This window comes from Heloderma suspectum, chromosome 1 (assembly GCF_057233095.1).
Source record: "Heloderma suspectum isolate Gila_16-S chromosome 1, 16-S_ref, whole genome shotgun sequence".
NCBI lineage: Eukaryota > Metazoa > Chordata > Lepidosauria > Squamata > Helodermatidae > Heloderma > Heloderma suspectum.
Genome location: NC_139458.1, coordinates 306,359,627 through 306,380,975, shown reverse-complemented (window position 1 = coordinate 306,380,975; position 21,349 = coordinate 306,359,627). Strand labels below are relative to the sequence as shown.

The window sequence follows — 21,349 nt, the reverse complement described above, 5'->3', positions numbered from 1 at the left end:
CTACGGCCTTGGAGGGGGACTCCAAAGAATCCTATGGTCCCTCAGATGCCATACCATAGATCCTCAGACCATAGGATGGTTTTCTAAAGGAAATTGAGTATATAAATTGGTTTCCTTTTCCCTACATGAACATTGTTATTTTCAAGTACAAATCCTTTTCTGACTTTGCAAATGTAAACATGCAATTTTAGTTACAGTTTAGGGGAGGGAGAAATGCTCTTTGTTCCCTAGGGCACGTTGTATTACCTATAGGTGGGCTGGGTAAAAGGCTACCCTGAGGTTACATCATTTCCATCATTTCCTCAACTTCCCTGAGGTTACATCAGTTACCATATGTGCCTGCCCGGACCTTAAGATCATCATCAGCGGCCCTTCTCCGTGAGCCCCTGCCAAAGGAAGTGAGGCGGGTGGCTACTAGGAGGAGGGCTTTTTCTGTTGTGGCACCCCGGCTCTGGAATGAGCTCCCTAGTGAGGTTCGCCTGGCGCCTACATTGTACTCCTTTCGGCGCCAGGTGAAGACCTTTTTATTTTCCCAGGCATTTTAGCTTTCTAAATTTTTAGCTTTGCTGTTTTAAATCTGTATTTTAAACTCCTGTACTGCTGCTAGGTTTTATTGTGGTTGTATTGTTATATTGTGGTTTTAATGTTCTATATTTTTTAAATTGTTTTATTGTGTGTTGTTTGGTTTTAGTTTTTGTGAACCACCCAGAGAGCTTTGGCTATTGGGCGGTATAGAAATGAAATAAATAAATAAATAAATAAATAATTTCAGTTCTGGGTGAGAAAGATGGATAACATGAGTATCAGTATGCAACTGATGATCTTCCTGTTCCTAAAGGGGCTGCTAAACCTCAATGCTACACTCCAGTGCAAAGTTAAATGCCCTTAGGCCCCTTGATCCTAATAGGCTTAATGGTGCAAATGCCTGTGTTGGATTGTGGCCTACATGCACGAGCATGAAGTTTCTTAGGATGTCATATATCCCGAATTATACCATCACAATCTCATGAAATACATCACATAAAGATATGCCAGCATAAAAGCTGAGAATTGGAGTGCCAATGTATTTATTGTGAGAGTTTGGTATCACCTCATCAAAACATCTGGTTTTCAAAAACACAGAGAGGCAGAAGCCGCTGGTGAACTACATTAGTCTTAAGAGCAGAAATCAATCTTTAAATCTGGTTGATGCAGTAATTCACACCACTATCTCAATGTTCCCAAGCAAGGTTCATCAGAGCAGCCAAAAGCACTTCAGGTACTCTTAATATTTTGAGCATATTTTAATATAGTCCCTCTCTTTTAAAATAATATCTCTTCCCTAATAATTTCCCTTGTCTCCTTCTCCTTCTGGTGGTGCATTCCATTCTTGGTAGGAAACCTGTTCCTGTACGGTGCTTTCTAGTTGTGAAAACTGAGATGTATCTGCCGTGGGTATCTGCCCTGATGAGGTTCTCATTGAACTTGATTCGTCTCTGCTTCGCCAAACTTTGGTTTGCCAGAAGAGTTTTACAGCAGCCCTATGAGACAAGTGACAACAAGATAGTAATTTGGTGACAGAAAACATTTTCTAAGAGAGATGTGAACATGGTTTGAGGGAGGCATCACGTCCCATGTTGTATACACATTTTTCTTTTGCCCCACTGGTTTGACCTTCAAACCCTGGGAAAGTGGGATGGGTGTATACACCATGAGAAGTGATGCCACTTTCAAGCCATCTTTATGGAACATTTATGAACATATGAAGAACTTATGATAAGATGTGACGAAGAAGATGTGAGAAGAACATATGATAAGAACATCCCCACTTGGTTGGGATTTGTGTTTTTTAAAAAATGTTTTAACTCTTAACTCTTTTAACCATTGTTTTATTCTTTTATCATGTTGTTCACCGCTCTGAAATCTTCTGATGAGGAGCGGTATATAAATATTGTAAATAAAATAAATACATATGAGACCATTGGCCCATCCAGCTCAGTACTGTCTATATCGGCTGGCAGTTGCCCTCCAGGGTTTTAGGCAGGCGCTCCAGTTTTACCTAGAGATACCAGGAATTGAGCTTGGGACCTTTTACATGCAAAGCAAGTGCTCTACCACTGAGCCATGGCCCTTCCCCTTTAACTCTCCAAAAAACTATTTTTCTGTCCCCGACCATGCAAACACCAGTTGCTGAGGAACATTTATTTATTTATTAAATTTATTAATCACCCATCTGGCTGGTCACCCAGCCACTCCGGGCGATGTACAGAGTATATAATAGAACAGTTTAAAACAATAACATTCTACAGTAAAAACATCGTATTTCTAAAAATACCCTAACCCACCCTAAATGCCTGCCTGAACAACCACGTTTTTAATGCGTGGCGGAAGCTCATTGAAGAGGGGGCATGGCGGAGTCCCTAGGGAGGGAGTTCAACAGAGTGGGGGCCACCACAGAGAAGGCCCTCTCCCTCGTCCCCACCAGTCTAGCTGTCCTGGCTGGTAGGACAGAAAGAAGGCCATCCGAGGCTGATCTTGTTAAGCGGCCTGTCTGGTGTTGCTGGAGGCGCTCCTTAAGATAGGCTGGGCCGGAACCATATAGGGTTTTAAAGGTCAAAACCAACACCTTGAATTTGGCCCGGAAAACAACTGGTAGCCAGTGCAACTCCTTCAGAAGTGGAGTGATGTGATCTCGCCGGCGGCTGCCTTTAATCAGGCAAGCCGCCGCGTTCTGTACCAGCTGCAGCTTCCGAACCGTCTTCAAGGGTAAGCCCACGTAGAGCACATTACAGTAGTCTAAACGAGAGGAGACCAAAGCATGTACTACTGATGGGAGCAGATGGTTGGGAAGGTATGGGCACAGCCGCCGTATCAGATGGAGTTGGTACAGCGCTGTCCAGCTAACAGCTGACACATGAGCCTCCATGGACAGCTGGGAGTCCAAAATGACCCCCAGGCTGCGGACCTGGTCTTTCAAGGGTAGCCGTACCCCATTCAACACCAGGTCAACATCCTCCAATCTCCTCTTGTTTCCCACCAAACGTACCTTGGTCTTGTCAGGGTTCGGCTTCAGATTATTCCTCCCCATCCAGCCACTCACTGTCTCCAGATATTTGGACAGGAATTCTAGAGCTAACCTTGGTGAACACTTGAACGAGAGGTAGAGCTGCATGTCATCCGCATATTGATGACACTGCACCCCAAACCTCCTGATGATAGCCCCCAGCAGCTTCACATAGATGTTAAATAGCATCGGGGAGAGGATGGAACCCTGTGGCACCCCACAAGTGAGCGGCCATGAGTCCGAAACCTCCTATCCCAGTGCTACCCTCTGGTACCTGCCGGAGAGGAAGGACTGGAACCACTGCAATACAGTGTCTCCAATGCCCAACCCCTCCAGGTGGTCCAGGAGGATACCATGGTCAATGGTATCAAAAATAGATGTACAAAAGTGACTTACCTTTTCGCGGATTCTGTTCATAGTGGGGGGGGAGGCGTTCCGTCCCTCCCCCCGGAATCCTTGACAGGGGGGGAGGCGATCCGGTCCTCCCCCCTGGCATCCTCGATGGCCAACTGTGCTCCGCAGCAGCTCCGCGGAGCAGCCGGCCAGGCCCAGGCCAGGGCCGTCCGCAGCCGGATTTCCGGCCGCAGAGGGCTCTGGGTAACACAAAAACAAAAACGAAAACGTGTACGCAAATGGCGGCTATGGCCGCCACCATTTGCGTTCCTTATTTTTCACCGTCTTAGTCTACATCAATATTTACATAGACTAAGACGAAAAGAAAGGGGAACGCAAATAGCGTAGTGGGCGCTATTTGCGTTCCCCTTTCTTTTCTTTGTCTTAGTCTATGTAAATATTGACGTAGACTAAGACGGTGAAAAATAAGGAACGCAAATGGCGGCGGCTAGGCGTCGTTTTTTTAAAAAACCCAGATGTGATAGGCTACGTAAGTCTTTACGTAGCCTATCACGTCTATGGGGGGGGGGAGATACACAGACTGCAAATGGCGGTGGCGGCGGCCGTTCGGAAGACCAGCCACTGCCGCCACCACCGCTAAAGCCGCCGCTTGAGCTGCTGCCATCCGGAACATCTGCCCCAGGTAAGTCTCGTCCCAGGGGGGATCTGCGGGGGGCGGGGGGGTGGCAGGCCATTTCACGATGGATTTCGGGAGGCCGAATGCACTGGCATTCGGCCTCACCGAGATCCATTGTGGAATTCTCTGACATCCCTAATCAAAAGCTGCTGAGAGATCGAGGAGAAAAAGGAAGGAGCATTCGCCCCTATTCAGAGCCCTCCTCATATCACCCACCGAGGTGACCACGGCCGTTTCTGTTCCATGCCCAGGCCTGAAGCCCGACTGAAATGGATCTAGATAATCGGCTTCTTCCAAGTATGCCTTCAACTGCATTGCCACCACCCGCTCAATCACCTTGCCCCAAAATGGCAGATTCGAGACTGGACGACAGTTGTTCAGAACTTGGGGATCCAAGGAGGGCTTCTTTAAGAGCGGTCTTATCACTGCCTCCTTGAGGGCTGATGGCATCACTCCCTCCTCAAGGGAGGCGTTCACCACCACCCTGATCCCCTCACCCAATCTCTCTCTGCAGCCCATAATGAGCCAAGATGGGCAAGGATCAAGTAAGCAGGTGGTCGGCCTTAAAGATGAAAGCACCTTGTCCACTTCATCAGAAGGAAGAAGCTGGAACCGATCCCACAAAACCGGTTTGCCACAGACCGCCTCTTGCTCACTAACTGTATCCACAGCGCACGGAAAAACACTCCTAATCTGATTAGGGATGTCAGAGAATTCCGCGACGGATCTCAGTGAGGCCGAATGCAAGTGTATTTGGCTCCCTGAAATCCATCGCGGAACGAAGCCCCCGCCTCCCCCATCCCACGAAAGTCAGGCGGCAGGAAGCCCCCACCCCACGAAAATAGCGCGAAATGAAGCACTTACCTGCTCCCGTCACCACCGACTTGCGAATGGCGGCCACCCTGCGGCCACCATTCGCTTCCTCTTTCATGCCGTGATTAGGGTTGGCGGAGAATTTCTCCCCGAAACTTCGGGGGGCCGAGCGCCAATGTGTTCGGCCCCCCGAACAAGTTTCGGGGAGAAATCCTCCGAACCCCCCCCCGCCCCCCGCCCCCCCCCCCGGGACAGGACTTACCTTCGCCGAATGTCCCTCCCGGCGGCGGGTCCGGCCGGCGGTTCGGCGGGTGTTCGAGCGGGGCGGGAGCGGCAGCCGGTCTTTCGGTTTGCCGCCGCCGCCATTGCAATGAAAGAAAAAAAAAAAACGCCCCCTGATAGGCTACGTGACGATTCACGTAGCCTATCACGGCTAGATTTGCAAAGTCAGCCATGATAGGCTACGTCAATCATCACGTAGCCTATCACGGGTGACTTTAAAAAAAAAAAAAAAAGTGTGTACAGGTAATGGCGGCCCCCATAGGGAGCCGCCATTCCCGTTCCTTATTTGGTCGCTGTAGTCTACGTAAAGATTTACGTAGACTACGGTGAAAATAAGGGCAACGCTATTTCCTTTTTTGCTGCCTTCACCGCCATGTGATAGGCTGAAGATACAGCTCTAGCCTGTGTGTGATCATCTTTGGAGCGAGACTTCTGCCACCAGCGCTCTAGCTATCTCACCTCCTGTTTCAGAGCTTGTAACTGTGGATTGAACCATGGTGCAGTCTGAGCCCTGTCCAGGGGGAGAGGGCATTTTGGAGCCACCTGATCTAATGCCCCAGTGATTGCAGCATTCCAGCCACCCACCAGGGTCTCGACCGAGTGGCCGTTGGTGTGCTCCAGAGAATCCCCAAGCACGTTCAGGGATCCATTCAGATCCATAAGATGCCTGGGGCAGACCATTTTAATGGGTCCTCCACCCCTGCAGAGGGGTTGTGGAACCGAGAAGTCTAACGTCACCAGACAGTGATCTGACCATGACAAGGGGGTGGTGGATATACCCCTGACTTCCAGATCACTCCCCACTTCTCCAAAAACAAACACAAGGTCTAGCGCATGACTGGCTACATGGGTGGGCTCAGTTGGAATAGGGTGCAGCTCCCAGGAAGCCATGGTCTCCATGAAGTCCCGAGGTGCCCCTGTGAGGACGGCCTCTGAGTGTACGTTGAAGTCCCCCAACACCAATAAGTTAGGGGAGTGCACACGCACATAAGAGACCACCTCAAGCACCTCGGCCAAGGATTCAGTCGTGCAGCGGGGTGGACGGTACACGAGCAGAATCCCCAGACTGCCCTTTGGGTCCAACCTCCAGTACATGCACTCAGCAACCTTGGTCACCTGCAGAGGGGGTCTGGTGAAGACCAAGGGAGCTGTTGCACTCATGTCCCGCTTGTGGGTTTCCTGTGGGCAGCTGGTTGGCGATTGTGTGAACAGAATGCTGGACGAGATGGAGCCTTTTTCTGATCCAGCAGGGCTGTCATGTTCTTATGTTCTAACATGCATGTTATTAAAACAAAAGCAATACTTTTCAGTCATTCTTCAAATGTCACTGTATCTAGAACCAACATTTGAACTCTTGACTTTATTCTTTCTCCTTTAATTTCCCCATATTTTACTTTCACTCATGCCATTCCTCACAAGCTAAGGCTCCCTTTATTCATTTCTATGTACATTCTGCCATGCTGCCTTTTGTGCCTAGAACAGTTCCTCTCCCCGTAACCCCCCTGGCCTGTCAAGCTAATTCTTCTCCTCCATTAAAGCTCTCCTCAAGGTTCACTTGTTTTGTAACTCCATTTGGATCTCTGTAGGTAAACTTCTTTACTGTCCATTACCAGTTAAACAAACTCTACCTGCATTCTGACTTCATCTGAAAACCCTTGGCTAACCTTATAACGAAGGCCCCCCCCCCCAAACATACTACAGATACTTTCTGGAGTGTACACAACATCCAATTCCTTGTTCTGATTAGACTGCAGGTGGGGGGGGGCAGTGTGACCTGACACAGTTTACACATAGGCACTGTCAACCTACCAATTAAGAATGATGAAGATTATTGCAAAGATCACGCCAACACAAACAATAACTCCAGTTATGAGGACAAACACCAATACTATATCTGTGCTTGGTTTCTTCAATCGTCTTGTTTCCAGTTCTAAAGAAAAGAAAAACTATTATTATTGTTGCTGCTGTTATGGAAATGTTCTGGTAAACAGAATATTACAAAGGATGGAAATAAGAAAAGGCAATTTTTATTTTCCGCTCCCTTTAAGTGTCAGATACCAATTTATACCTATGAAAAGTGAAAAATGATAAAAAGGATATTATACATCTACACTCTCTTACACTGCATCAGTGTCTGACTAGAAAATTCTAGATGTCACAGGAAAAAGGAAATTTGATTAACGTTGTGTAGATTTCTATGAAACATAACAAAGCTATTCTGAGCTGTACAAAGGAGCACTTTTAATAGGCAGATCCGTTACAAGGCAGGGCCTCACTATAACTTTAAGAACAACTGACCTAAGAATATGATGTACAGTTCCATGTGCACAGTTGGAAAAAAAAACTACAACACACCAGGAATTATTATGACCAGCAGCAGAAATTATTTAAGAGAACTGACACATGTGGAAACTAATAAGTAAATAAGCACAATCACTTACAACAGTACTTCTGTTAAAAAAAATAGACTTAGTAAACTGCAGTAACGCTTTCAAATGTTATATAAAAGCAATTTAATAAGTGTGAGGTTAAAGCTAGGTTAAGTAAATAAAATGCTGAACATCATGATAACTGTTTGAAATAACAGACACAACTTGAAAAGAGGTAGAATTTAAATATGTTTTTGATAACCCAAATAATAACTCTAGGAGAGGTGAAACTGAAGTAAAGCCACCCTTGGAAAGTGTGGTACCAACCTGTCAATGACTTACTACACAAAACTAGATAAATCAACGAAGGAAATTTTCAGACATCATACCTATCCATAATTAAGAGCACCCATTGCTAGTCTACACTGGGTTTATCTTATTTAAGGGTAGTTTTGAGATGTTATTTTACACTGATGATACTATACCATGATGACAGCTTATCAGCACTGATTTGCGAACATACTGAGTTAATGGATGACATCCCAAAATATATTGAGGGTCCACTCTCTCCCAATCAATTTTCACTATATTTTAATGGTTCTATTCCAATATTTCAGTGATCACTGATAATACCAGAAATAGGAAATATAGTGAATATGAATTAAAAACCAACACCACCCTGTTGACATACATGTCATTGTTGGTCACCACAGGTTGGAAAGATACATGGCAAAGAGTAAGACATGTTTGGAAATTTCGCATGTAAAGCCCCCCTGAAATTATACCACTTCAGAATGTTCATGGGAAATTGCATGGCTGATGCTCCCCCATTTGATAATCTCCTGGCATGTGGAAAGGTAGCATGTCAGAGAGAAGGACTGTAGCCTAGCTTCTTCAGACATGCTAGTTATCTATGTATAAGTGACTTTGTTTTACATGTTGTAGGTTTTTTTCCTTTGAATGGGGGAGCATTCAAATATACAATATCACCACCTGCATCCTTAAGTGGTACCATTTCAGGAGAGCTGTACCACATGCCTTGAAAATAAGCCCACAAAAGTTACTAGCCTGTACCTTTTTCTTACTAGCCTGCTAAGACACGAGTAGCCCGTGTTTCCATACTTTAGTAAGGTGGCGGGGGAGGCCTTCTACCAAGTAAGCTGGTGGACAACGGATGGTGCAACAGTTGGATCCAACACTGTCATCCTAGTGTTGGAAGCAGCTCTGTCCATGGAAGCAGGAGCAGGGCAATTTCCCCTCCCTACTGCAGCTCCCCTCGCACCCTCAACATCTGAGAAACTCTACAGAACAGATTTTGGGAAGACACGGAGGGCTGCAGTGGGGAGGAGAGAGGGAGAAAGTCCTGCTGTGCTAGCAGACATCCACTAGCACAATGTTGGACTGAACCCTATGTTTCCATACCGGCTATGGAGGAAGGGATTTTCTTCCTCCATAACCAGCACAGAAACCAAGCACACTGAAAGAGAAGGAATGGGTCGTTTTCCTCCACAGCCATCACAGAAATGCAGTAGAATGATAAAGGAGAAACTGAGTGATCTATCCCCCCTCCAGCCCATTGTGTTCTGTACCGGCTGCTGAGGAGGGGAAGCCTATTCCTTTGTGGCTAGCATGGAAACACAGTGGGCTGTCAGAGGAGGGATGAAGCAACCCATCCTTCCTCTGCCAGCCACACTCACTCACTCACCAGAATTCCTTGATGTCTTCATTAGCACTGGAGTTGTTAAATCCAAGGCTGCTCTACTACATGGTTTTTCTGAACATGCTGTGTGTTTGTTGGTTTGTAGAATTTTTACCCCGCTTCTCAGCAATATTCCCAAGGTGACTTACAAATAAAACTTTGTTTAAAAATAGGAGCATACAAATAAGGTGTATTTCAAATAAAAGAGTATTTAGCTCTAACAGATATTTCTAAGGTACAACCACAATATAAAGTGGTAGGAGAACACAGTCCTGCACAAAATCTTACACTTCATTAGGATGCTTTCAGATGGAGGTCTCCTAGCTCAACCAATCAAAAACCATTATACAGCCATTCCATTTTTTTCTCCCTAACAGATTTTTAATGGAAAGAAAAAAGATGGAAGAAGCAGTGGGAAAACAAGGGAAGTTTACAAGTGGAAGACCGTGTCAACTGGACACCCCATAAAATTCCATGAATGAGGTTGGGCAATCATCTGGAAGTATCCTTTGCTTCTAGTACAGCAATGGCACAGAACAAGCGTTCATGACTATATAGCATCTAATTTTAGGCTTGGTTTGATTGGCATTCTGTTTTTAATATAGTTAAAAATCTTTTTACTATTTTACCTCTTATTGTTCACTGCTCTGGAATCTGTTTAGATGTGGAGCAGTATAAAAATATTGTAAATAAAAATAACATAACATAAATAAAATATAGCAGTACACTGATAACCTAAACTTTTTGTAACTTAAGGTTTTGGTAGGAGGTAGGGAATATCTGCTAGTACAGAATAGAGCACAATGGATTCCTGCTTCTAAACACTGCTCTAAACACTATGAAATAATCCAGCAAGCAAAATGACCTAGATGCATCTTCCACCTAGTTTACAATACTGAATTATCTCAGTGCAAAGAAAACTGCCCCTGTGTGCAAATGATGCCAGTGTAATGTAAAGAACAAAAACCCAACATTGACGTTTGTTCCATAATGATCAAAATTGTTTTCTTTTATCATCAGGGGAAGGATAGCATTAATGAAGACAAACCTGTATTTTCTATGTACTTCATCTTTATTCAATTAACTTCAACTTGAACAGAAAAGAGAGGCAGCCCCAAAAGAAAAAGAAGCCAAAAGAGGGTAAGTGAAGCCTCAAAATGTTTCTCGAAATAGAAAGTGTATTACACAATGTAGGATATCCAATATATTTAGAAGTTTCACCTTCTTCAGGGGCAAGATTATGTTACTCTGCTTTTTAAAGCAGTTTACTTGGAGCTAGTTTCAAAATTATTTGGAAAATTTCTGTTTTGAGCTTCATTTTGAGGCTCCCCAGGGGGGTGGGGGGAGGGGGCTTCTTAATTTCAGCCCAGACATGAAACTTATATTAGCTTTGAACTGTTATGTCTGAATAAAGGTTCTTTGTAAGGCAAAAGCTCATTGTTAGCATTTCAAATATGGGTCTAGTACAATAAAGGGATCACCTCACATTCTGTGTGTTCCTTTTTGTTGTTTGTGCTCAATAAGAGTACTGGAAACTTACCCTACTAGCAACTTTATGCCCCTTTGGCTCCCTGGCCCTCAGGCTACAGGCCTCCCTTGCCTGTCACTTCCTGCCTGCCAATCTGTATAGACCTTCCCTATGTGAGGCTTTCGCCCAGTCCTACTTTGGCCCCTCTTTTCTTCAACTCCTGGTCTCTCCATCACCTAGGGTTTCCTCAGATCCCTGCTATGGATGGTTGAATCCATCAACTTCGTGTTCTTTCCATTTGTCATTTTTCCAATCTTAAATTCAGTTTGTTCCGAACTTTGCGATTTTAAAAAAAGTTTCTATAAAAAATTCTGTGCTGCCCCATAGCTAAAGCTCTCTGGGAGATTCACAACACACTGTACACATTTTTGTGTGCATTTCTCATAATACATACACTTTTGTATGCAATGTTGCTTAATATACACATCTTTACCAGCCGTTTTCCTAATATAATGCATTTTTGAATGTTATTTTCACTAACACTTTTAGTGGTATGCACTTTTCCCTAATATACCCATTTTTGTACACTTTTTTTGATTGAAGAACTCCATTGCAAAATTCAAAAAAGTTTTTGAAGGGTAACGGAGTTTCAGTTCATATATTGGTCTGAAAGTGAGAAAATAGGTAAGTTCACATTACAATGCAAATGTAATGAATTTCTCCCCCGTCACTATTCTCAGACCACTGCCTACTTTGCCCCACTTCCTTTTACTGCCCTCTTTCAGCCAGCCTCCTCAGCCCTTCTGCCTCTCCCCACCCCCAACATCTATATAGTTTCTTCAAGGTCCTGTATCTCATTAGTTCCTTCTTGCCTCAGTTCCCTGTGTCCTCTGCACTTTTGCTAATGTCTCCTCATGTTCCACCTGCCTTTTGCTCAGATTCATGTGTCTCTGTCCATTGCTTACCCTGAAGTCTGCATAGCCTCTGGGCTCCCTGCCCCTATGGGCCAAACTAATTATGACATTTGTCACGTTGCTCACCCTTGCACATCTATTCTACACATCACTGTGATGACATCACAAATGCCCACACTATAACTAGTCTGCAGCATTTTCAAAATCCCACTGATACCGAACAGAAGTGCAACAAGCAAAACTTTTTCTATTACTGCATCATTATGCTCGGGGAAAATGTCAGGTGTTAAATTTCTGCCAGCAAAACAGCTGTTAAAGACCTAGGGACTCTGCTAAAAAAAACAATTTTAAAAACTGGCAAACTGAGAAGTATCAAACCAGACATATATATTTGGGCAGGCTTTTTCATATAAGAAATGAGAATGAAGGTTCAGGGCCAAACTAGACAAGACGCAAGCTAGCAATTGCATGAATGGCTTTTTAAAAGTAAATAGCTGGTGCTGGGGGGCGGGGGGGAGGAAGCTTCCATTTGTGGTAATGCGGGCCTTTCCCCCGCAAATACAAAAAAATATTTATTTATTTATTTCCCCACCTTTCTGCCAAAGAATAGCGTTGAAGACAGCTAACAGTAAAATGTGGATTAAAAACAAAATCTTAATTAAAATATAAAAACAAAAGTAAAACCCTACTATAAACACAACAATAAAAGATAATAAGCAGCACCAATCCATTTAAAACCTCCTTCAGCAGCAGACCAACTTATATGCCTGGCAGTAGGACAACAGAGAGGGGGCCAACCTATCCTTCCAAGGCAGAGAGTTCCACAGCCAGGGAGCAGAAGGCAGGCATGGATCTCCTGACCCACATTTGGACTTCAGCGGGAGGTAAAGGGTTAAATCCCCCCCCCATCCTCCTCCTGTCAGGGTCCTGATCCAATTGCTAATCGCAATTGTGGTGTCTAAATTAGATGAATGGTGTCTCATCTAGTTTAGGTCTCAGAGAGATATGTATTAGCTGAAGGGCACTCAGCAGGCCCATGGCCACAACAGCCATCAGGGCCACACAATTCTCTTATGTCTGACGTGGTTAGAAGATACTTTAGTGACAACTGTTGTGCAGAACATAAGGGACAGAATTACTGAATGCAAGCAGCTCATTCATATTTTACCTGATAGGGAGATCATTCATTTGGCTCCAAATAGCTAAGCTGTTCTTCAGAAACCAGCAAGAGGCCAAAATCTAACTCTTTCGATTATCAGTGGTACCTTCAAGTTGATAATATACATTTCCAATAACGGTAGAGTGCAAAGGCAAAAATGGATCCATACAATTTGATTACAGAGAAATACTAATTTAGGCACAACACACATTCAAAAGGATTTCAAAGTCCATAGACTTGATGCTGTACTCATCACTTAGGCAAAGCTTTTAATAGTCAGTAGGAGTTTTGCTTCTGTGATACAGGATAGACACTATACACCTTCTGATTCACCAAGCCAGGAGTAGTTGGCAGTGGGAGGGAAGAGTCAACCTATTAATTGTTTACAAAGAAAAAAGAAAAAAATGAACAATGTTCTATGGACAATTGGTTTGAGGAAGGCAAGACCCTCTGAATTTGCCATCAGACCCTAAGGCTGAGTAGTACTTCCACTATGATTTATTAGAAGGTAGTATATCTTCTGATCACAACTTCTACTCACTTCATTTAATACAAGGATGTTACAAAGGAGATAGGCTTTGGCGTAAATCTAGAGCTTCATGTCTCCATGGGCTTTATCCCATCTAAGCATGAGGATCCCTCTGAGGGCTACAGAAAGGGGTTGGTGAATGGCATTTGACTGCAAGTTGCCCATCTCTGTCCTAGGTACTTAAAAAATCTCTTCAGATGCTCTGTGATAGTGTTATCTGTAAGACACTAGCAAGTCTTATTTGTGAATGTAAAATTTAACAGAACTGCTACAAATAATTTCTGGAGTTAAAGGGAAAATGCTGCTGCTGTTCTGAGAACCTACTTCTCCCTTTGTCTTTATTGCTATTACATTGCCCCCTCTGTTGCTTTCTTTCTGGAAGCTCATGACACATACTCAGTCTCATTGTAAATGGATGTGTGTGTGTGTGTGTGGGGGGGTATTTTTGTCACTGTTGACTTTTGCCCCTAGTGTCATCATTCCTGCTTGATTCTTTGCTGTGTGCCACTTTTTAGAAAAAGGCCTAGGGGAGAAATTCAGGATCTGGAATTTTATCCTCATGGCAGGGTGGGCAGAATCTAGCAGCTCTCCTCTGCTAGTTATCAGAAGCCATTACAAGAGGGGAGAAGGGGCTGTCTAAATTATAAAATCATGAATGCCTCCCCATTTGCCACCAAAGGTTGTCAATTCCTCCCCCCCCCCCCGATTTGTAGATCGCTTCCTGGATGTGTGGGTGGGTGTGCATGGCCCCATGAGGAGTATTGGTTTAAATGGAATGTTTGCTTATGGTATATTTTTGCTAAGAAGGATAAAAATACATGTGTAAGATGTTGTGGGAAGCATCTGAGAAAGAAATTCTTAAGGAAACAATGGGGTTCCTCAAACTAGATCTTATCTCAACACTGAGAGCAGCAGAATATACCTTTGGATAATATCCACCAAGCAAAATATGTCTGAGAGGCTGCAAGCTGTGATCAATTCAGGATACTCTTATGGCATTTCCCATGTGATGCTTGAATTAGTTTTTCCTTAAATTGCTCTGTGGGCACAACAGCTCTGCAATACAGTTTTTAACAACTGTCACCTATTCAGTCTTTTACTGATGACACATAGTGTCAGAGATGGCAGGAGTATTGAGGCTGCCCCAATAAAGAGCAGAGGGGTGGACTAAATAATGCATTCTGTCCTCTCCCTGTTCTACAGTTCTAAGATTCCAAGGTCATCTTTACATATAATAGGGCCACAGTTGTGGTCCTATCATACATAGATCAAAGAAGTCACATTCCGCCATTATAACCAGAAATTATGGGGGGAGGGGCAGTGGATTCTAAAGTTTATACTCAGAAAACAGCTCAAAGGATTGATCTGAAACTTGGCAGTGTAGGAGAGATTGGTTTGAGGATGGTCTGTGCTGATTTTGAAGTAGAAATGCTAAGAAATGGGTTATTTATAGGTATTTACACTTGATGGGTGACCTCCAGCATTTTGACAGATATTGTTTGTTTTCTTTCTCGTAGACTTTGCTTCGGGAGGTGGTAGGTCCTCCTTTGCTCAAGGTATTTAAGCAGAGGCTGGACAGCCATCTCTCAGGGATGCTGCAGCTGCATCTTGCATTGCAGAGCATGCACTGAGCAGGCAGGGGGTGGACTAGATAATTTCCAAGGTCCCTTCCAATTCTAGGATTCTATGTGGTTGTATTCAAAACTGTAGCTAAAAAATGAATTATAGTAGGAATGGGATATCAGCATTCTCAGGTAGCTTGTAGTGATATGATTTTGCACTTAACAGCCATCTGTCCCTATAAACAATGCAACTGTTTTCTTGCTCAAAATGTGCAATGTGGTAGTTCTTTATCAAGTTGGGGGCAATAAGGGGATACAAGTGTCAAAGGCACAGGAACAACATGCATGAGCAATTTCTCCCAGTTTCCAGGTGGATGCTAGAATAAAGCTGGTGTTAACTAAAAGCTACTCACAGGAAAGATTTTGCATATATTTCTAACTAATCTTCTATTGTTTCTTTACACTCATCACTAATGGAGGTCTCTCTTTGGTTTTTAACAGTTCTAGACCAGGGGTGAGCAGACTTCAGGCCTATGGGTTCTGCTCTGTTTCTTTACTAGAACCTTGCGAACCAGCAACTGGAGCCTGGTGGAAAAGAATTAGAGAATTAAAGAATTCTGAGACCAGGAATTTGTTTTGAAAAACTGAATGGAGGTTGCAGTCCTTCCACACAAAAATCCATTCCTGGTTACTTCCCCGCTGCCAAGCTTTCTTCATTTCAGTATAATTACGGTGGGAGAGAGTCATTTTGTTTTTCCTATTGTTAAACAATTGGGAGTGAGAAATTCTTGCTGAACTACAAATCACCCAGTAATCTACCAGGAGATCATGATCTACTTTCTGCCTACCCCTGTTCTAGACTAATAGGTCCTGCTTCTATTTAGTATGAATGGATAAATGAATGAATAATTTATTGTGGTCACAGACCAACAGACGTTAATAAAACAAAACCAATAGAAGCTAATGTAAGAAGTTAATACATAATAAGAAGACAAATAAAACCATAGAGGAACCAAAAGGGAGTTCTTCCTGTCAAGGGCTCCTTGGAGGGCTCTCAGTCTAATCCAGTAGCCAAGTCCAGACACAGACAAAGGGATTCTTTTCAAAGCTTTATTCTTCTTTTACAACTTAACAGCTCTACAGGTAGCAACTAGATCTGAGCAGCAGCATCCCTATGCCCTAAGTTAGAACAGTTGGTCCCCGTTTGAAAGGCAATTACTGGCAGACCCCTGAATATAAGGACTAGGGAGAATCCCTCCCCTTTTCCCTTGGATCCTCTGGGCGCAACCGTTCTTTGAGCGCCAACCGGGCGCTACGCCTCCTTTCCGTGCTCTCCATTTGGCGCCGCTCTCTGCGTCTGCGCCGCGCATCCAACCAGTCTGCTATCTGTGCTCGGTCATTCCCTGGACTGCTTTCTAATCTAGGAATGTGGGTGGGAGGAATCTCTGTCAGCTGCGGGCCCTGGGAAAAAGGGGCACGCTCCTCTCCCAGGAGCGACTGCTCTTCCTCTGAATCAGAACTACTATGGGCTCAGTGTCCACCCTGACACTTCCTAATTTTTATTGAGGTTAAAAAGAATTTAGTTCCCCTCCTAGTAAAATAGATACTTCATAGAATTCAAAAATACACTCCCCCCACCCCCCTGGGTCTTGTTAACTTATTCTGGCCATTAAAAAGAAAATCCTACTCAATAATAACTGAATTTTCCATATGCCCTTTCTACTGCACCATTGCTCTGTTTCATACTCCAGCCTATTTTGGTTCTTAACTTGCTTTTGACAAAACCAGTGACATAAGGCAGTTTATTCATGTTTTCTGATAATAATTCTGCAGGGGAGGGCGTGTGTTGCAAGTGAAGGGGCTGAGTCTTCTCCTCTTGCCATGTGAAGAGAGCCAGACAAGATCCAGAGCGTGCTCCTTGTTCCGTCACCCATGTGAGCAAGGGTGCTGGCAACAACAGGGGAGGAGGAGGAGGCAGTAGCTGGCCAGTTTTCAGAATCACCCACATGAACATGATACAGTTGGCTGTGCCGAGGCAATTTTGCAGTGTAGTTTTCATTAATTCAGCTCATTTCCTATGCAGACAGAGGTTGTTGCATTGCAACACACTGCCCTGTAAAGTGTGTGTGACACATTAGCTAGCTGTGCCTGTCATTGCCCCAAAACTATAAGGAGTGCTGATGACTAGAGCAGAGAGTATTCAGCAGCGCTGCTGCTTCTGGGAAGTGAAACACTCCCTGCCTCCCTCAGAGAGCAGCTGTCCCAGGACATCTCATCTTTTTAAAGGAACCCTTTGCTTTCCCTCCATTTCCCTGCACTGGTGTCTACAGAGGATCATTTTTCCTTCAGAGGGCAGGAGATAGGCAAAATATCCTGGGGCATGGTACACAATCTCCATGCCTTCTCCTGGCCCAGAGATTAAGTTACTCATGACTGGCTTCCCTTCAAGGAAGGGGAAGCATTCCTCCACTGTCACTGGGAGAACAGTGAGGAGCACCAATGGCACAGGACCTCCTCCTCCACCCAATATCTGTCAAAACGTAATGGCTAATCTTGCTCTGCCAGAAAAAGGGAGAAGGAAAAGAGAACAATAGCTTTGCATGAGGTTCACGTCTATGCAATCCCATACTGCTCCAGTCCGCACTGACCAATGCAGAGGTAATTATGTTGCTCTTGCTATGCCGAGTGCCAAGAATAGTATGACGCACTGGAGCAGAGGTAGCCAACCTGGTGTCCTCCAGATGTTTTGGACTACAACTCCCATAAGCCCCAGCAATGGTCATGGAGTACGTAATTTTAATTTAAACCATTTGGAGGGCACCAGCTTGCTTGCCCCTGGCCTAGAGGGATGACCACTGACTTCAACCATCATCCATCTTTGAGACACTTTATGTTTGCAGAATAATTACAACTTCAAAACCACTGCCTTGCGACTACTTCAGCATCAAGTGAAAGCGCTCATCATATATGACACCCAGATCATCTGGGTATTTCCCAATCCAGCATCAGCAGGACCAACAGAAGTCTGGCACTCCATGCATATTATCTGGACCCGTATTACTTGGAACTGTTACACGTTACCAAAGCAATGTGGTAGCTGAGCACAGAATGGGATTTTGAACCACAGTGCAAATATAATTTAATTAACAAAAAATCTTTCAGTCTATCATGTTATTGCACTGCTAGGGCACAGCATGTACTAGATTTCCCTACTGATCTGACACAACAAATGGTTTCCCAAAAGATAATGTACAAATAGGGAAATAAAGTTTAACCCCAGCAAAGTCTATAATCTGCTTCGCACATAATGCCAACCCAGAGTATGGGTTGCCTATGGCTTGCCATTGAATTGTGGGTTGTCATTACATACGAACCGCTCAGAGAACTTCAGCTATTGGGAGGTATAGAAAGGGAATAAAGAAATAAATAAATAAAATCTGCACTATGGTTTAACTATGGGCCATTGATCACAAAAAACCTAGGGTTCACAAAACAACAACAAACCATGGGTTCTCTTCCTGGGTTGTTTGTGGTTAACAACCCATAGTTAAACCATAGTGCAGGGTTCATATGTAATGGCAACCCATGATTCCAGAACAACTCATATTCAACCCATACTCTGGGTTGTTGCTACATGCAAACAAGGCCTATAAGAAAGATAACAAATACCTGTCAAAATGTTGAAGATCACTCATCAAATTTAAACTGCTATAAATCACACATTTTTGCCTTTCTCCTTCAAAACTGACAAAGACCGTCCTCAAACCAATATCTCCTACACTGCCAAATTTCAGATCAATCCTTTGAGCCATTTTTGAGTATAAGCCTTACAACCTACTGCTCCCCTAATTTCTGGTTAAAATGGTGGAATGGGATTCATCTGATTTACCCATTAGTTTATTTATTTATTTTATTACATTTCTATATCACCCAACAGCTTAAGCTCTCTGGTGGCTTACCCTTACCCTTAACTCTCACTGTTAGAAACTTTCTCCTAATGGTTAGCTGAAAACTGCTTCCCTGCAGTTTCCCCCAGTGGTTCTAGTCCTGTCTTCTGGAGCAACACAGAACAATTCTACCCCATCTTCTGCATGACAGCCTTTCAGATATCTGAAAACTTTTTCCATGTCTCCCCTTAATCTTCTCTTCTCCAGGCTGAGCTGATCATCTCTTGAATCAATTGTGGCTTTCTTCCTACAAATAGGAGATTCTATTTATACTGTGAATTTTACAGGGTGCTTAAGTGTGTCTACACTGAGTTTCCAAGCTGATGTAATTAAAGAGGCCCTAATTGTATGAAGAACTATGAACAGCAAATGAATCTTAAGTAGAAAAGAGCCTGAAGAAGAAAGGGCTCCTGAGTTCCTTGTGAGGAAGGGCAGGATATAAATCAAATAAATAATGTTGCTAATAAAGAAAGAATGTTCATCTCCCCCTCACAAACCCATATCAAGAGAAGCCAATTCTCAGCACCCATTGAGAAAATACATATATCAACTAAAAATAAACAATAACTAGCGATATTTCCTCCCTGATAATAAGGCTTGCTGCTTTGACAGGCACACACTTGCTTCGGATGGGATTGCACTGAGCACTGACTGTAAAACCACTGCAGTGCAATCAGATATGGCTCAGAAGTGCTGCAATGATGTCACACTAGCCTCACAAATAGATATATTAGTACAAATGCATAGGATTGGGATGTGTGCATGCAAAGATCACAAGACGCCAACTGATATAGCTTATCAATTGCGGGTTCATCTTCTACCCATGAAGAGGCAAGAGCTCAGATTAAATGTACTTTGAAGCTGACCAGACGTAACATGTTCTGCTGCTCCCTACTGCAGTTCATGATTCATTCAGCGACAGGGACATAAGCAAAGATTTACTGAGTCAGGCTATCAATACAACTAACCAGGATACAGTCCCTTAACACCAGCCAGTTTATCTAATAGCACCAAGCAACACAGGAAGCCATTCCTTGTTTTTCACTCCTAATTTACATCAATATGAACTTGAGAATTCATGGCAACTTATTTCAGCAAACAGCTGTTCATAATACATGCCTAGTTCTTTTTAGTAGGGAAAAGTGAAATCCTGTGTTTGTGCCCAGAGCTTGGACATCGTAAGATCAAAATCAATCTGCACTTAAAATCAACTGGAATTAGAGAAAATATCTATTAGTGCCTGCAGGCTTGGGAAGGAGAAATGCAACTTATGAAGAAATACAGTATGTCCCATTCCTCTTCAGTTCTGGCAAATATACAGCTTTGTCTGCCCTTTCAGTTTTTACTGTTCTGACATTGAAGAAGCATTAAGAGGAACTGTGGACTGTTTTGTCCAGTGGAAGCCAAGGGACTGTTCAGAGTCAAAGCCACTTGGGCAGGTAGACAACCCCTCACATCTGCTTGCTGTACAGATTCTCTAGCACAGAGCTCCAGCATAAAGCTTGAGGTGGAAAATTTTCAGTTTCATATGTTCATTAATAACAATGAATGGATGCCAACTGCAAATACATTAGGCAAGCTTGGCAGTTCCAAAGTTGTCATTAATATTTTTCACGTGATTATCCCTAGTAGCAAGTATGTGAGGGAATGCATATATGTCACTGAAATACATATATGTCTCAGTATGAAATAGAATAGGTTGTGGCAGTGAAACTGAAGGTGCCCCTGCAACCTCGATGGAAGAGAGTTGAATTGTGTTGAAACAGATGAGTGGTTGTCAGTATATCAGACATGGCTAAAATGTATTAGTGTGTCAACAGTTTTCAGTACCCTTGTTTTCTCTTAAATTTAAACAATGTAAGGGAAGTGCATGGTATTTATATATTTTTACAAGTATTTCAAAGGCGCAATCCTATTCAGATAGGCGGGTCGCCTCTGAACTCGGAGGCAACTGCCTATCCGATGCACAGCAGGAGAAGCGCAGAGGGAACGATCCCCTCTGTGCTTCTCTTGCTCTGCATTTTTGGCTAGACAGCCGATTGCGGCTTTCTAGCCGCAGGGGGGCTGAGCAGGGGAGGAGGCTGCTGTACGACACTTTGGATGTGCTGTACAAGCATTTCTGCCCTCCCCGCCCCAGAATGCCCCTTTTTGGCTGCTCTGCACTCGTCTTGTGAGTGTGAAGGACAGGGAGGCAGTGCAGAAGTGGGGGGAGCACCTTGGAGCATCATGGGGGAGCACGGGCTCCGAAGTCGGTTCCTGGAAAACCAGATAGCCTATGGCTGTCTACCCGATGTCTAGCAGCCATAGGATTGCTTCCTAAGTGTGCTTTAATTTTTCTCTCTCAAATATTTCATGTAAAATGCTTGCATACTGGGATAAAACAATGAATATGGGGTACCTTTTAAAATTTTGTTTGCTAAATCCAATTACTCTCTAGGGCATCAGAAAATTTTCCAATACAAATTTTCCAATTCTGATTCAAATCAGCCTATGCAAATTTCCCTAACATCACTAGCGGCATGTCTACTCACAAG

General features: G+C 43.7%; 1 protein-coding gene across 1 annotated transcript in view; it reads right to left on the bottom strand.

The window, feature by feature from the left end:
* Nucleotides 1-1,030: 1,030 nt before the first annotated feature.
* Nucleotides 1,031-21,349, bottom strand: part of SPACA1 (sperm acrosome associated 1) — a 31,999-nt gene continuing 11,680 nt past the window's right edge. The window contains exons 6-7 of the mRNA XM_084831166.1: nt 6,978-7,098; nt 1,031-1,520 (exon numbers count right to left, since the gene is read on the bottom strand). Of these exons, the coding sequence (XP_084687292.1) occupies nt 1,322-1,520; nt 6,978-7,098 (320 nt within the window). The 3' untranslated portion in view covers nt 1,031-1,321. The remainder of the gene's footprint in view (nt 1,521-6,977; nt 7,099-21,349) is intronic.